We start from the raw sequence: 16289 nt of genomic DNA on the forward strand, positions 1-16289 counted from the left end.
CAGTTACATTCAACCAAACTACTGCCATTCTTTAAATGGGCCCTGAACTTCCCTAACTTCTCCCAAGTACCTCTGCTCATGATGTTCTCCAGTTAGCATGCCCTTCCTTCTACTTTCCTGACACACACTAAGTGCTTTAAACAAATGGATGCTCGATTGTCTACGTAATGACAGAGAAAAACAAAATCTTTTTTTTTTTAAACTCTTTCTTCAACTAGACTACTTTGCTGCCAGTTAGTTGAAAAATGCTGAGATGAATTACCAAGGAGACTGTAAGAACTCTCAATCTGGAAACTCAAATAGAAGATATTTTAATGTTTAAGTGGGTGAAATATTACCCTGCCTAGTTCTAAGATGAACTAGAAAGTCTCTCAGTTCTCTCTGCAGGTTTACAAAAACAACAAACATGAACACACTAACACAAACACATACTTTTATCCCACCCCATCTTGCCAAAGTAAGATGTCACGGTGCAGATACAAATAGAAGGTATTATCTGCTAATACAAGTGCTATTCAACTAAAACACAAATCATGGAGAATTAACATATGTATAAAAAGGAACAGCAGTGACAGCTAGTAAAAAAATTTCTTATCCATTCTCCTTTTTGGCAGCATGTATTCACTGCCTTGAAACAGATATTGAAAGTTTACTTCTATAAACATAATTAAGTGGTGATATACCACAGTATGAATATTATGATATAAATAATGACATATTTTGGTTGAAGTTAACAGCTGCCACTAACATGGCACATCACTGTTAAAACATTATCATTCCACAAAGAGGCTTCTACTTACACAATGCTTGGTAACAGGAATAACGCAAAGATGTCCTAATGGAGAATGACAGTTTGTGAAGCACAAAGGCATACAAGCCACCCATGGAAGAAAAGACATGAACAAAAGTAAAGTAAGAAGAAATAGAAAAGAAGAGAGTAGCACGAGACATTCAAAATGCTGAATAGGAAAAATCTGCAGCCAAGAACGCTCTATCCAGTAAGGCTACCATTTGGAATAGAAGGGGAGATAAAGAGTTTCCCAGACAAAAACGAAAAGAGTCTGTGATGACTAAACCAGCCCTGCAAGAAATATTAAAGGGGACTCTTTGAGGGGAAAGGAGAAAATAAAAGTGACCGTATAAATGCAGGAAACACAAAGCAGTAAAAATGAATATTTCTGTAAAACTCGGTCAAGGAACTCACACACACAAAAGGATATAAAATATAATAACATATACGCAAAATGTGCAGAGAGGAGAAACGAATGGGTGCAAACTTGAACAACCATCAACTTAATATAGACTGCTATTTGCAGAAGAGGTTATACACAAACCTAATGGTAACCAATATCAAAACCCACTAATAAACATCAAAGAATAAAGAGAAAGAAATCCAAATATACAGTAAAGAAAACCAGCAAAACATGAAAGAGAGAAAAACAAGAAAGGATCGGGGCGCCTGGGTGGCTCAGTTGGTTAAGTGACTGCCTTCGGCTCAGGTCATGATCTCAGGGTCCTGGGATCGAGCCCCGTATTGGGCTCCCTGCTCAGCCGGAAGCCTGATTCTCCCTTTCCCACTCCCCCTGCTTGTGTTCCCTCTTTTGCTGTCTCTCTCTTTCTGTCAAATAAATAAATAAAACCTTAAAAAAAAAAAAAAAAGACAAGAAAGGATCACAGAAAATCTTCCAAAACAAGTAATAAAATGGCAATAAATACATATCTATCAATAATAACTCTGAATGTAAATGGACTAAACATTCCAATAAAAAGACACAGGGTGTCAGAAAGGATAAGAAAACAAGACCCATCTACGTGGGACTAATTTTAGACCTAAAGACACTTTTAGATTGAAAATGAGGAGATGGAGAAATATTTATCATGCAAATGGATGTCAAAAGAAAGCTGGAATAGCAATACTTATATTGGACAAACTAGGCTTTAAAACAAAGACTGTAATGAGAGACAAAGAAGGGCATTATATAATAATAAAGGGAACAATCCAACAAGATATACCAATCATAAATGTTTATGCACTGAAAATGGTAGCACCCAAATATATAAAACAATTAGCAACAAACATAAAGGAACTAATTGATAATAATACAATAATAGTAGGGGACTTTACCACCCCACTTACATCAATGGACGGATCATCTAAACGGAAAATCAATAAGGAAACAGTGGTTTTGAATGACACATTGGACCAGATGGACTAAAACAGCAGAATACACACTCTTTTCAAGTGCACACGGAACATTCTCTAGAATGAATCACATATTAGGTAACAAAACAGGCCTCAACAAATACAAAAAGACTGAAATCATACCATGCCCCCTTTCTGACCCCAACATTATGAAACTAGAAGTCAACCATAAGAAAAAAATCTCGAAAGACCACGTTAAACAACATGCTACTCAACAATGAATGGGTGAACCAGGAAATCAAAGAAGAAATTTTAAAAATACATGGACACAGGGGCGCCTGGGTGGCTCAGTTGTTAAGCGTCTGCCTTCGGCTCAGGTCATGATCCCAGGGTTCTCAGATCAAGTCCCACATCAGGCTCCCTGCTCCGCGGGAAGCCTGCTTCTCCCTCTCCCACTCCCCCTGCTTGTGTTCCCTCTCTCGCTGTGTCTCTCTCTGTCAAATAAATAAATAAAAAATCTTTAAAAAAAAAACACCTGGACACAAATGAAAATGAAAACACAACAGTATAACCTTTGGGATGCAGCAAAAGTGGTCCTAAGAGGGAAGTACATGGTAGTACATAGTAGGCCCACCTCAAAAAGCGAGAAGAATCTCAAACAATGGAACCTTACACCTAAAGGAGCTAGGAAAAGGACAACAAACAAATCCCAGAACAGTAAAAGGAAGGAAATAATAAAGACTGGGGCAGAAACAAATGATATAGAAACTAAAAAAAAAACCAATAGAACAGATCAATGAAACCAGGAGTGTTTCTTTGAAAAAATTAATAAAATTGATAAACCCCTAGCCAGACTTATCAAAAAGAGAAAGGACCCAAATAAGTAAAATCACAAACGAGAGCAGAGAAATAACAACCAACACCACAGAAATACAAACAATTATAAGAGAATGTTACGAAAACTATATGCCAACAAATGGACAACCTAGAAGAAATGGATAAATTCCTAGAAACTTATAAACTACCAAAACTGAAATAGGAAGAAATAGAAAACTTGAATAGACCAATAACCAGCAAAGAAACTTAATCAATAATAAAAAAAACTCCCAACCAACAAAAATTCAGGACCAGATGGCTTCATAGGTGAATTCTAAAGAAGAGTTAATATCTATTTAAACATTTAAAGGAGAGTTAATACCTAGTCTTCTCAAACTATTCCAAAAAATAGAAAAGGAAGAAAAACTTCCAAATTTATTCTATGAGGCCAGCATTACCCTGATACCAAAACCAGATAAAGACATCACAAAAAAAAGAGAACTACAGGCCAATATTCCTGAGGAACACAGATGCAAAATTTCTCAGTGAAATACTAGCAAACCAAATCCAACAATGCATTAAAAAAAATTATTCACTGTGATCAAATGGATTTACTCCTGGGTTGCTGGTTCAAAATTCCCAAATCAATCAATGTGATACATCACATTAACAAAACAAAGGATAAGGACCATATGATCCTTTTAATAGATGCAGAAAAAGCGTTTGACAAAGTACAACATCCATTCATGATTAAAACCCCCAACAAAGTAGGTTTAGAGGAAACATACCTCAACATAAAAAAGGCCATATATGAAAAACCCAGAGTTAACAGCATCCTAAATGGGAGAAAACTGGCAGCTTTTCCTCTAGGTCAGGAATGAGGATGTCCACTCTCACCTCTTTCACTCAGCATAGTACTGGAAGTCCTGGCTACAGCAATCAGATAACAAAAAGGAATAAAAGGCATCCAAATTGGTAAGGAAGAAGTAAAACTGTCACTATTTGCAGATGACATGATACTACATATAGAAAACCTTAAAGACTCAACCAAAAAACTGCTAGAACTGATAAACGAATTCAATAAAGTTGCAGGACAAAAATCAACATACAGAAATCTGCTGCATTTCTGTATACACCAATAATGAAGCAGCAGAAAGAAAAATTAAGGTATCAACCCCACCAAAAACAGTAAGATACCTAGGAATAAACCTAATGGAAGAGGTGAAAGACCTGTACTCTGAAAACTATAAAATACTGATGAAAGAAACTGAAGATGACACAAAGAAATGGAAAGTTATTCCATGCTCATGGACTAGAAAAACAAATACTGTTTAAAATGTCTACTACCCAAAGCAATTGACAGATTTAATGCAATCCCTATCAAAATACCAACAGCATTTTTCACAGAGCTAGAACAAACAATCCTAAAATTTGTATGGAACCACAAAAGATCCCAAATAGCCAATGCAATCTTGAAAAAGAAAAGCAAAGCTGGAGGCATCACAATTCCAGACTGCAAGTTATATTACAAAGCTGTAATCAAAACAGTATGGTACTGGCACAAAAATAGACATGTAGATCAATGCAACAGAATAGAAAACCCACAAATGAACCCACAATCTTCAACAAAGCAGGCAAGAATACCCAATGGGAACAAGACAGTGTCTTCAACAAATGGTGTTGGGAAAACTGAACTGCCACCTGCAAAAGAATGAAACGGGACCACTTTCTTACACCATACACAAAAATAAATTTAAAATGGATTAAGGACCTAAAGGTGAGACCTGAAACCGTAAAAATCCTAGAGAAAAGCGAAGGTAGTAACTTCTTTGACATCAGCCATAGCAACTTCTTTCTAGATATGTGTCCTGAGGTATGGGAAACAAAAGCAAAAATTAACTATTGGGACTACATTAAAACAAAAAGCTTCTGCACAGCAAAGGAAACAATCAAAACTAAAAGGCAACCTACGGAATGGGAGAAGATACTTGCAAATGATATATATGATAAAGGGTTAGTATCCAAAATACATAAAGAACTTTTAAAACTCAACACCCAAAAAACAAATAATCCAATTAAAAAATGGGAGTATGAATAGACATTTTTCCAAAGAAGATATACAGATGGCCAACAGACACATGAAAAGATGCTCAACCTCACTTTTTATCAGGGAAATGCAAATCAAAAACTACAATGAGATATCACCTCATACCTGTCAGAATGGCTACAATCAACAACACAGAAACAACAGGTGTTGGCAAGGATGTGGAGAAAGGGGAACCCTTTTGCACTGTTGGTGGGAATGCAAGTTGCTACAGCCACTTTGGAAAACAGTGTGGAGGTTCCTCAAAAAGTTAAAATTAGAACTATCCCACCACCCAGCAATTGCACTACTGAGTATTTATTTACCCAAAGAATACAAAAACACTAAATCAAAGGGATACATGCATTCCGATGTTTATAGCAGCGTTATCTTCAACAGCCAAATTATGGATACAGCTCAAGTGTCCATCGACTGATGAATGGAGGAAGAAGATATTAGGTATATATACACAATGGGATATTATTCAGCCATAAAAAAGAATGAAATCTTGCCATTTGCAATGGCATAGATGGAGCTAGAGAGTATAATGTTAAGTGAACTAAGTCAGAGAAGACAAATACCGTATGATTTCAATCATATGTGGAATTTAAGAAACAAAACAAACAAGCAAAGGGAATAAAAGAGAGAGAGGCAAACCAAGAAGCCGTCTCTTAACTCTACAGAACTGATGGTTACCAGAGGGGAGGTGGGCAGGGGATGGGTGAAATAGGCGGTGGGGATTAAGGAGCGCGCGTGTTGTGATGAGCACCGGGTGCTTTATGGAAGTGTTGGGTCACTATATATTGTACACCTGAAAGTAACATACACTGTATGTTAACTAACTGGAATTTAAATAAAAACTTAAAAGAAAAAAAAAAAGGAACAATCTATTGATATAAGCAACAGCACTAATAAATCTCAAAAGCATTATTTTAAGTGAAAGAAGCCCCCCAAAACTACAAAGTATATGATTTTATTTATATGACCTTCTGGAAAAGGCAAAATTTCAGTGTTAGAAAGCAAATTGGTAATTGCCAGGGGCTGGGGTTTGGGACTAACTACAAAACTGCAAAAGTGACCTTTTTGGTGTCATGGCAATATTCTGTATCTAGGTTGTGGGAGAGGTCACAACACTGTATACATTTGTCAAACTCTTCTCTTGAAATGGATGAACTACATTTTGCTTAAATTGTACCTCAAGGAAGCTAAATTTAAAAACTTTACTTGAAAAAATATTCCTAAATGAAAAAAAGGTGGTAAAATGTGATTTAAAAAATCTGTCATGTAAATTATTTTATGTCACCCTGAAGATGTTTTTTATTAAGATATATTAATTGAATTAGGAAGGTTATATGATCAATCAATCATGGCAAAATAGGTGGTGAATCTAGGATTTCAGATCCTAGGTCTTATCAATTTCACCAGCTCTGGTACTTGGGCTTGCGGCCAACATTTGATACAAGCATGGAAGAAAACCTCCACATGTCTTTCAGGCATTTCAAATTCATTAAGTCCAAAAGAGAATTAATATCTATATCTCCCCCTACCCCTCACCACAACCCTGTCCTACCCCCTCATCTCCTTAGAAACCGGTTTCTCCTCTCATTCTCTACTGAATAAATAAACCACTATACATCCAGTTAACCAAGTCAAAAATCTAGGAGTCTTTGATGCTTCCCATTTTTTTTTTTTAAGATTTTATTTATTTATTTGAGAGAGAGAGAGAGAGTGAGAGAGTGAGCACAATCAGGGGGAGCGGCAGGCAGAGCAGGCAGAGGGAGAAGCAGGCTTCCCACGGAGCAGGGGGCCTGATGCGGGCCTCGATTCCAGGACCCCAGGATCATGACCTGAGCCGAAGGCAGACACTTAATGACTGAGCCACCCAGGCGCCCGGATGCTTCCCATTTGTCTTATCCTTCACATCCAACTGTGCAATAAGCCCTAAGTTTTAGGCCAATCTGCTTCATAAAATATCTTTCAAATCTTTTCATGTCTTATTATCCCTGGTGTCACTGCCCTAATTCAAGTCACCGTTAATCTTCTACCTAGATTATTTTTTTAAGATTTTATTTATTTATTTGAGAGAGAGACAGAGAAGGAGCAGGGGGAGGGGCAGATGGAGAGGGAGAAGCAGACTCCCCACCGAGCAAGGAGCCTGACACGGGGCTCAATCCAGGGACTCGGGATCATAACCTGAGCCAAAGACAGACGTTTAACCGACTGAGCCACCCAGGCGCCCCTAGCTTCTCCCTAGATTAGTACAAAAATTTGCTAACAGATCTTCTCGCCTCCAAAGTTGTCTTATTTCAACCCATTTTCATACAGTAGTCAGAGGGAATTTTTCTAAACTACAAATCATGATATTCCTTTACCTAAAAGGTTTTAGTGCCTACCTGCTGCTCTACTGTAAAGTCCAAACTTCTCACCAGGGGTTACAACGCTCAGTCTCTATCTACCTCTTCGGATTTGTTTCTTACTATAGGCTTCCTTACACTTCGAGATGTGGCCATACTGATTTTTTTTTTCCCCAATTCCTTGAGCATACCTTGCTCTGTCTTGTTTCCAGGCTTTTTTACACATTTTGTTCTTCTACCTAGAATATTCTTCCCTAATCTTAACCTAACCTCTATTCATCCTTTGAGACTCACATGGGCATCATTCCATACAAGAAACCTTCTTTAACCTTCCATTAGATTCCTCTCGTAGGTGTGTGTGGCATCCTGCACTTCTCCAATGGCATGTTCTATGCTGCGCTGTAACTATTGACCCCAAAGTCTACATCTTCTTCCTCCACCAGTGCAGGCTTTATAGCTTGTAAGCCAACAGTGCACCCCCAGGCAGTACAGACCATGTGATATGGCACTCAACTATTTGTTAAGCAAATGAGATTGCACTGCAGCCTTATTATCAATCCTCGTATCATAATTCAGAAGTCAGCACAATTCCAAGTGGTCTTCAGTGCTACCAGAGCCCTTAAAAAAACGAAAATGAGTTTAGAATTCTTTGTTGCTCTCTACCACTCTTTCTGTACCCCTTGCCTCACCACTTTCTGTTTCTCATTTCCTACATGCCAGATAGCAAGTACCCTTAGGTTCTCTAAGGTTTCTTAAACCAACTAGATCGGACTTCTACTTCCAAGTTTCTTTTCCCTTCTTCCTCTGCAATTAAAATTACCACTTCTGAAGTCAGATATTCAAATAAACCAATTAAAACTATACTATAACTGGGAATCTTATCCTTCTCATGGGCATTGGTTTTTAATTTAAGTTTAGTATATTACTCAACTTATAAATGTACTATATGCTCATCAGAGAAATCTGCCCCATCTCACAGTTAATAACTAATAGTACATAGGTGTATTTCCTTCTGGTCTTTTTTCTCTAAATACTGTGCATATGTAACATTTGTGTGTGTCTTATACATTTGTGAGGCTGCTGCTTCACTAAACACTGTAATATAAACCCTGTCCATGTTATCAAAAGCTTTTTAAAAAACACTATAATACTATTTAATTGGAAAGATATATTATGTTATATAATTATTCCCTTGGGGGCATTTTCACAGAGAACCTGGCTCACCCAAATCCATCTTTAATTAAATAGGTATAAGGTGGTGGGCGCCTGGGTGGCTCAGTTGGTTAAGCGACTGCCTTCAGCTCAGGTCATGATCCTGGAGTCCCGGGATCGAGTCCCATATTGGGCTCCCTGCTGAGCAGGGAGTCTGCTTCTCCCTCTGACCCTCTTCCCTCTCGTGCTCTCTATTTCTCATTCTCTCTCAAATAAATAAATAAAATCTTTATAAAAAAATAGGTATAAGGTGGTTTTTTCAGCAGGAAGCTTCCATGTTCCACTGAAACTCCAGTGACTTCCACTATCATCACCACTACATGTCCTTCAGAGCTTTCTTCCATATTCAGTATGTGAACTAATATAATTTATGAAACCAAAAAATGTACCACACATCTACACTGCTTTAACTTTTTGATAAGGATGTGTTAGAGACAGAGAGACACAGGGGCAGTGGGGGAAGAAGAAGGGAGAGAGGGATGAGGGAGGGAAGGAAGGGAGATAAAGAATTAGGAAATAGGGGTGGCACAACAAAATCAAACATTTGGAAATGTTTACTGCTCACTGCTAGGGCACAAAAATTATACCTGCATACACATCCTTCTATTAAAAAAATTTACCGCCCTGGTTCCTCTAAAAATACCTTAAAATCTTATGATCTCTTACCAGTGCCAATACATTTAGAAATTCTCTTGTGTCAAAATGTAGCAGAGTCCGAACATACGGGTAGATTTCTTCCTCCAGGGAAGCTTCTGCTGAATGCAGGCGAATCAGAAATTCAAAAACCTGCAAGTTGAAAGAAAAGCTGATTATTTTCTCTCTTTGCAAAGTATATTGCTGAAGCAACGATTCCCAGTTGGACAAAATAAAGGCAGGTCGAATTTAGCTTAAATTGCCACCATGTTATAACTTTTCTAACCTGTCTCAGCTCTAATTCCTGGCTGCAGTGATGGTGGGGAGGCTTTCTCCTACCACTGCAGATATGTGGTAACCCTCATGTGTAACCCTCAATTACAGTTCATCTTTCTTGCATTGAACAAGAAGTGCAGATCATAAAAATGCCGCGGAAAGAGCACCAACCTGGTTTTTAACCAAGGGAACAAGATCTTCAGGGATGTCACCAAGGGGATAGGCTCTGCCTGCAAGACAACAGCTAGAAGAAAGAGAAAGAGAAAGAGTTGGTGACTTGTAACGGGCTGAGTACACACTCTTTCTCAAACCCAAGATATTCATTTGATTTTTAAGCAGGCTCAGCTTTTGTCAGGTCAAGGTCACACCTGATCAAGATGCGAGGCAGTTCAGAAACTGTGGCCAACAGGGATGGTGGTGAAATAACACACCCTGTGACAGAGTAAGCACTTTCATTTCTTCTTATTCTTCCTGAGAAAAACCCAGGCCACATTAAAGCGGACAAGAAGGAATGAGAACAGACTATCGGAAAGTCTCACACTCAGCACCAGAAAAAACCTAATGGCACCATTATGCTATGATTTACCAGTGAAAAGCCTAATGTTTTCAGAGACTTTAAACCAGTGGCTCTAAGAACAGTGATTAAAGACAGGGAATGAGCTAGGTTAACAAATGACTGGAAAATGTCCACAATAGGACAAGTCTTCAGGGAGAGGAGAACCTGACGAGAAATTAACTGTACAGTTTTACCTCTAAATCAGACCCTCCTTATAGCTAATGCTTTATGGATTATGCCTTGTGGGCTGAACTATAAAGATGTCTTCTGATTATGTCCTCATTTTGGGGGGGAGGCACTGATTTTAAACTTTTTTGACCTTGTCATCCCTTCTGAATGCTGGATTATAGACAGCATATTCTGAGAAGTTTAAAGGACAGATTCGGTACTAGGTGGATGCTACAATGTTCTTCTAAAAAAATCAACATAACTAGTGTGAAACAGGTCCCAAAGTTAACACTGACACTAGATCGGGGCTAAAATAATGCTCTGGCAGGTTCTGTCACCTTCCTGCCTGCTAGCCTGGCAGCGAGTTATCTATCTAAGTTCTATCAGGACATAATTCTGAGCCTACATAGTCTGTTGGGAAGAACCCTGTTCGAGGAGTAAGGAGATAAACATTTCACAGCTTAACCTCTGTCACTAACTTTTTCGTGATCTAAACACATCTCTTGGCCTTTTATATAAAATAGAGACAACACATATTCCACAGAGTTGTCAGTAGTAAAAGTAAAATACTCTACCACTAGGCTTTCTCAACCTCAGCATTATTCATATTTTGACAGAGATAATTCTTTGTTGTGTAGACTACCCTGTTCACTGCAGGATGCTCAGCAACATCTCTGCCACCACCCACTAGATGACAGCAGCGTCTCTCCCCCAGCCCCAACTGTGACAAACAAAAATGACTCTAGACATTGCCAAACATGGGGGGGTGGTCACCAACGGGGGACAAAAATCACCTATGGTTGAGAACCATACTGTACATGCAAACACTGAAACGTGAAAAGCACTATACACATAGGAGATGACCGTACCTCTAAGAATACAGGGGGACATTACGGAAGGAGCATACACACAGATAAATTTTTTTTTAAAAATCTCTTACCTAATATATACAAGAAGTTTGTTGCCCATAACAACTTGCTCATCTAAAATAGAAAAAGTATCTTCAGCAATTCTCTCTCAAACCTTTTAGAAATACAATCTTTATGTGGAAACAAAAAATGAAACTTGGCAATTAAGGTAAGTATCTTCCTAAGTAATACACAATTTGGGATAAGACCACTTTAATTCTTGTTTTTAGAATTTCCATTAGATTCTTTTCACAGATACAAAATCAATGAGTCAAACAAGGGTACAGTAGAAGGCATACATCTGAGGGTAGAGACCCATGCACTGTTGGCTTAACCAATAGCTTGGGACCAGGGGAAGGTGTAGAACAGGCAATGAGTTGATGAGTTAAAGATCATGACCAATTAAGTAATATTAAGGCATAACTATAATGTCTTCTCATTTGTAACATGGACTCTTACTACCTATTGTGCTCTAGGGCTGAGAAGGCCACTGTTCACAAATGTTTAAAATAAGAGACATAGATTAGTTTTAGGCCAAGGGGTCAAGGGCAACAGAGAACAGAGTAGAAGACTCAAGAGTGGATAAAGTGATTAGTAATTCTTAGGGTGTGCAGATTATAAGAATTTGTGATTGGTAATGATGATAAGCTGAAGTTTTTATTTTTGATATACAAATAGCGTGCATAATGCAAGCAAGTGTACATCTCTTAATAGGTCATCCTTTCTAAATACTCCAAATCTATGTTGTTCGAAGTGCAAATAAACTTGAATTGCTCGAAATTATGAGTAATTACATATTGCTTCAATTCCAAACTTTTTAAAAATTAATAAACTTCATTTTTTAGGGAAGTTTCACTAGGTTCAAAGCAAAATTGAGAGGAAGGTATAGAGATTTCCCATACATCCCCTACCTCCACACCACACAATCTCCTCCACTATCAACATCTGCTCTAGAGTGGTACATTTCTTATCATCAGTGAATCACAGTGACACATCATCACATGACGTCCACAGTTCACATTAGGGTTTACTCTTAATGCTGTGCATTCAATGGGTTTTGGCAAATGCATGCTGAGGTACAAACACCATTACAGTACTGTACAGAATAGTTTCACTTCTCTAAAGTCCTCTGTGCTCAGCCTACTCATCCCTATCAACCCCTAGCAAATACTGATTCTTGTATTGTCTCCATAGTTTTGCCTCTTCCACAATGTCATATAATTGGAATCATATAATATGTAGCCTTTTCAGATGGGCTTCTTTCATTAGTGATATGCATTTAAGTTTCCCCCATGTCTTTTCATGGCTTGATACTTCATTTCTTTTTAGTGCTGAATAATATTCCACTGTATGGATGTACAGTTTACCCATTCACCTGCTAAAGTACATCTTGATTGCTTCCAAATTTGGGCAATTATAAAGAGAGATGCTATAAACATCTGTGTGCAGGGTTTTGTGTAGACATAAGTTTTCAACTCCTTTAGGTAAATATGAAAGAGCATAATTACTGGATCATAGAGTATAAGTAGGTTTAGTTTTGTTAGAAACTGCCAAACCATCTTCCACAGTGGCTGTACCATTATGCATTCTCACCAGCAATAAATGAGAGTTCCTGTTGCTCCACATCAGTCAGAATTTGGTGTTGTCAGTGTTACAGATTTTGGCCATTCCAATAGGCGTGTAGTGGTATCTCACTGCTTTAATTTTTAATGTCCTAATGATGTTGAATAGCTCTTCATATGCTTACTTGAACCATATGTGTATCTTGACCTCTGTGTAACTTCTTTGGTGAGATGGTTATTCAGATCTTTTGCTCATTTTTAAATCCAGTTGCTCATTTTCTTATTGCTAAGTTTCAAGAGTTCTTTGTATACTTTGGGTAACAGTCTTTTTTTTTTTTAAGATTTTTATTTATTTATTTGACAGAGAGAGAGAGAGAGAGAGAGAGAGTGAGAGAGGGAACACAAGCAGGGGGGAGTTGGAGAGGGAGAAGCAGGCTTCCCGTGGAGCAGGGAGCCCGATGCGGGGCTCGATCCCAAGACCCTGGGATCATGACCTGAGCCGAAGGCAGACGCTTAACGACTGAGCCACCCAGGCACCCCAGGTAACAGTCTTCTACAAATATTTTCTCCCAATCTGTGGATTACTTTCTTTCTCTTGATATTGTCATTTGTAGAGCACAAGTTTTTAATTTTAACAAAGTCCAGCTTATTATTTCTTTGATGGATGGTATCTTCTTTTCACTGAATGGTGCTGTATCTAAAAATTCATCACCATAACCACAGCCAATTATCTCCTATGCTATATTTTAGATGTTCTCCTAGCTTTGAATTCTACAATTAGGTCTAAAATCCATTTTGGACTCATTTTTGTAAAGGGTGTAAATTCTGTGTTTCAATTTTTTTTTTTTAATGTGGATGTCCAATTGTCCCAGCACTATTTGTTGGAAAGACTATCTTTGTCCAATGTATTGTCTTTGCTTCTTTGTCAAAGTTCAGACTATATTTACGAGTCTATTTTGGGGTTCTCTATTCTGTTGTTCTACTCACCTGTTTTTCTTTTTTTTTTCCTTTTTTTTTTGCTGATACCACACTGTCTCAATTATTGTAGTTATACTAAGTCTTGGGTAGTGTCAGTTTGCCAGCTTTGTTCTTCTCTCTCAATATTGACTTAGCTCTTCCGGGTCTTTTGTCTCTCCATATAAATTTTAGAATCAGTTTATCAATATCCAAAAAAATAACTTACCTAGGATTTTGATTGGGATTACATCTGAATCTGTACATAAAGTTGAGAAAAAAATGTCATCTTGACGATACTGAGTCTTCCACTCCATGAACACAGAATATCCATCTATTTAGTTCTTTGATATCTTTCATCAGTTTTGTAGTCTTCATATAGATTTTATACATATTTTGTTATATTTATACCTATGTAATTCATTTTTAGGGTGCTAATATAAATGGTAATGTTTATAATTTCAAATTCCACTTGTTTATTCCAAGTATGTAGTAAAGTAACTGCCTTTTGTATATTAACCTTACATCCTGCAACCTTGCTACAATTGCTTATTAGTTCCATGAGTTTTTTGTCAAGTCTTTCACATTTTCTATATAAATGATGTCACCTATGAACAGTTTTATTTTTTCCTTTTCTTGTCTTTTTGCATTAGGTCTTTTTGCATTCTAGTATGATGTTAAAAGCAGCAGTGAGAAGGGGACATCCTTGCCTTGACCCTGATTTTGCAGTAAAGCTTCAAATTTCTCACTATTAAGTATGATGTTAGCTGTAGTGTTTTTTTTATAGATGTTCTTTATCAAGTTGAAGTTTTCCTCTATTCCTCAATTACGGAGAGTTTTTTTTTTTCATGAATGGATGTTGGATTTTGTCAAATGCTTTTTCTGCATCTGTTGATATGATCATGAAATTTTTCTTCCCTTCCTTACTGATGGAATGGAATAATTAATTTTCAAACGCTGAAGCAGCCGTGTATACCTGGGATAAGTCTTATTTGGTTGTAGTGAATAATTCTTTTTATACATTCTTGAATTCAATTTGCTAATATTTTATTGAGTATTTCTACATCTATGCTCATGAGAGATACTTGTCTGAAGTTTTCTTTTCCTATAACATCTTTGTCTGATTTTGCTATTAGGGCACTAGGTTAATGCTGGCCTCAAAGAATGAGTCAGAAGTATTCCCTTAGCTCTGTCTTTTAGAAGAGATTGTAGAGAATTGGTATAACTTCTTCCTTACATGTTTGGTAGAATTTACCAGTGAAACCTATCTGGGCCTGGCACTTTTGTCCAAGAAAGTTATTAATTATTGACTCAATTTCCATAATAGATGTAGGCTTATACAGATTGTCAATTTCTTCTTGTATCCTTCAAAGAATTAGTCTATTTCATGAGGGTTATCAAATTTGTGGACATGTAAGTGTTCATAATATTCCTTTCTTATCCTTATAATATCCATGGGATCTGTACTGATGTCTTCGCTTTCATTTCTAATACTAGTAATTTGTGTCTTTTCTCTTTGTTGGTATGGCTAGAGGCTAATCAATCTTACTGACCTTTTCAAAGAAAGAGCTTTTCAAAAAAGTCAACAATTTTCTTTACTGACTTTCTGTTTTTAATTTCATGGATTTCTGCTCCAATGTTTATTATTTCTTTTCTTTGCTCGCTTTGGACTTAATTTGCTCTTTTTCTAAATTCCTAGAAGCCTTAGAGTATTGATTTTAAGTCTTTTTTTTCTAATATATGCATTCAATGTTATAAATTTCCCTCAGAGCACTGCTTTTGCTGCATCTCACATATTACAAGTATTTTCATTTAATTAAAAATATTAAATTTCTTGAGATTTCTCCTTTGTCTCCTGTTAGTTAGAAGTGTATTGCTTAATCTCTATGTATACTTTGAATTTTCCAGCTTTCTTTCCCTTGTTGCCTAGGTTAATTCTACTGTGCTCTAAGAGCAGGCATTGTATGATTTCTATTCTTTTAAATCTCTTAAAGTGTGTTTTATGGCTGTGAATGTGGTCTCTCTTATTAGTAAATGTTTCACATGATCTTGAAAAGAATGTGTAATCTGTTATGGTTGGATGAAAGAGCCTACAGATGTTAATAATATCCAGTTGAATGAAGGTGCTGCTGAGTTCACCTATGTCCTTACTAATTTTCTGCCTGCTGGATCTGTACATTTCTGATATGGGGTGTTAAAATCTCCAACTGTAATAGTGGATTTATCTATTTCTCCTCACTATTCTATCAGTTTTTGCCTAATGTATTTTGGCACTGTTGTTAGGTGCATGCACATTAAGAATTGTTATGTCTTCTTAAAGTATTAATCCCTTAATCATTATATAATGCCCCTCATTATCCCTGATAAGTTTATTTGTTCTGAAGTTGGCTCTGTTTGAAATTAATATAGTTACTCCTGCTTTCCTTTAATTAGTGTTATTATGGATATCTTTCTCTGTTTCTTTATTTAATGTGTCCTTATATTTATATTTAAAATGGGTTTCTTATACACAACTTTTAGTTGAGTCTTGTTTTTATGACCCATTCTAATATTCTCTTTTAATTGGTATATTTAGACTACGGACATTTTAAATGATTACTGATATATGTGGGTATCTACCATAT

At 37.0% G+C, this 16289-nt stretch overlaps 1 protein-coding gene across 5 annotated transcripts in view; it reads right to left on the reverse strand.

Moving 5' to 3' along the window:
* VPS8 (VPS8 subunit of CORVET complex) overlaps nt 1-16289 on the reverse strand; it is a 254459-nt gene that overhangs the window by 132309 nt on the left and 105861 nt on the right. For all 5 annotated transcript variants that reach the window (XR_012379318.1, XM_025877364.2, XM_025877349.2 and 2 more), the window contains exons 25-27: nt 11182-11224; nt 9689-9761; nt 9275-9394 (exon numbers count right to left, since the gene is read on the reverse strand). Coding sequence is in view for 4 of the 5 variants with exons in the window: in XM_025877364.2 (XP_025733149.1) it covers nt 9275-9394; nt 9689-9761; nt 11182-11224 (236 nt within the window). In the remaining variant the exon portion in view is untranslated. The remainder of the gene's footprint in view (nt 1-9274; nt 9395-9688; nt 9762-11181; nt 11225-16289) is intronic.

The sequence above is a fragment of the Callorhinus ursinus genome, unplaced genomic scaffold (assembly GCF_003265705.2).
Source record: "Callorhinus ursinus isolate GAN/ISIS: 27379988/994484 unplaced genomic scaffold, GSC_fseal_2.0 scaffold1, whole genome shotgun sequence".
Classification (NCBI taxonomy): Eukaryota; Metazoa; Chordata; class Mammalia; order Carnivora; family Otariidae; genus Callorhinus; species Callorhinus ursinus.